The following is a 1601-nucleotide window of genomic DNA, read 5'->3' as shown; positions in this document are numbered from 1 at the left end:
CCGCTCCTCCGCCCCCCGCCGCCCCTCCTCCGGCCGCTCTGCCCCTCTGCGCAGTGGGAGCACGGGATAGGGAGGTCACGAGTTCCGGGCCCAGCAGCAGGGGTCACCGACCGCTCCGCGCAAAGGCCCTGGGCTCGTTCCCAGGCGCAGCGCAGGCTGAGGTCGGGGAGCCCCTTCTCACGCACTCTGCCCTCTCTCACCCAGGACGAGGTGAAGCTGCCGGCCAAGCTGAGCGTGAGCAAGTCGCTTAAGGAGGCGGAGGCGCTGCCTGAGGGCGAGGACGCGGGCGAGGGCGCTCGGCCGGAGGACGAGGAGGATGCCGCGGCACCCGAGCTGTCCTCGGACGAGGCGGTGGAGGTGGAGGAGGTGATCGAGGAGTCGCGCGCCGAGCGCATCCGGCGCAGCGGGATGCGGCGCGTGGACGACTTGCGCAAGGCCTTCTCCCGTGAGAAGATGGAGCGCACGCGCCTGCGCACCAAGGAGAACCTGGAGAAGACGCGCGTGCGCACGCGCGAGAACCTGGAGAAGACGCGGCACTCGCTGGAGCGACGCGTGACCACGCTGGGCGCGCGCCTCGTGCCAGCTGAGCGCCGCGAGAAGCTGCGGTCCTCTCGCGAGAAGCTGCGCAAGTCCTTCACGCCCGACCACGTGGTGTACGCGCGCTCCAAGACGGCGGTCTACAAGGTGCCGCCCTTCACCTTCCACGTCAAGAAGATCCGCGAGGGCGCGGCAGAGCCTCCTCGAGCCACCGAGATGGTGCCCGTGGGCCCCGACGACGACGACGACGAGGCCGGGCCCGAGCGCGGCGGCGCTGGCGACGTGCTGCGCGCCAGCAGCCCCGACATGCGCGCGCTGCTGGAGATCACCGAGGAGTCCGACGCCGTGCTGGTGGACAGGAGCGACAGCGACTGAGCCCCGCCTGCTGGCCCCTGCCCGCTTGCTCTGTCGCATTCTCTCGCTCTGTCTTTCTCTGCCTGTGCCAGCCTGGCCGAGATGTGTCTGAACACCTCCCCTGGGAGGCTGAGGCAGGAGGATCGCCGAGTTCCAGCGCCCCCTGGGCTGCGTAGTGACTTAGGGAGGCCCCGTCGCAAATACAAAGTGAAAAGGGCTGCGGGTGGAGTGCGGTGATGAGGCTGAGAAGTAAGGAAAAGGCACCCCCTGTGTGGGCGCATCGTGGGTGGAAGGTGGGGACGGGAGTGGTGCTCGTGGGGCGCGTGCCCGGCAGCGGAAGGGGCGCTGGGCCGGGGGAGCTGGGACGGCGGCGGGGGGCTCGGGAGGGCGCGCGGAGAGCACTGTGGGCAAGGGGCGGCCGCGAGGCCTGGGGGGGACCCTTGAGCCCCAGGCCCCTGCTGCCTCTTCCGAGCGCTGCTTGTAGGGTCGCAGCTGACCGCGGGGGCGGGAGGGCTGGGGACGAGAACCTTTTATACACATGGAGCTTGGCTTTGTTGTTTCGTGTTACTTTATGCCTTTCTCTTTCTTGGCTTCCTTCTCGCCCGGAGTGGGGGGCGCCGGACGCGGGGCGGGTGGGCACGCGGCGCCTGGTGCCTGCGGGGCGGAAGGGGCCTGACCGCCGCACAAGCAGCCCTCCTTTTGCTGGGCCT

The 1601-nt window shown here is 70.0% G+C and overlaps 1 protein-coding gene across 1 annotated transcript in view; it reads left to right on the top strand.

The window, feature by feature from the left end:
• Cavin1 (caveolae associated protein 1) overlaps nucleotides 1-1123 on the top strand; it is a 9431-nt gene extending 8308 nt beyond the window's left edge. The window contains exon 2 of the mRNA XM_004633781.2: nucleotides 205-1123. Coding sequence (XP_004633838.1) covers nucleotides 205-912 — 708 coding nt within the window. The 3' untranslated portion in view covers nucleotides 913-1123. The remainder of the gene's footprint in view (nucleotides 1-204) is intronic.
• The last annotated feature ends 478 nt before the right edge of the window (nucleotides 1124-1601 follow it).

The sequence above is a fragment of the Octodon degus genome, unplaced genomic scaffold, assembly GCF_000260255.1.
Source record: "Octodon degus isolate 3935 unplaced genomic scaffold, OctDeg1.0 scaffold00056, whole genome shotgun sequence".
In the NCBI taxonomy this organism is placed as follows: Eukaryota; Metazoa; Chordata; class Mammalia; order Rodentia; family Octodontidae; genus Octodon; species Octodon degus.
The sequence above is the reverse complement of the archived record's forward strand: the minus strand, read 5'-3'. Positions and strand labels throughout refer to the sequence as shown.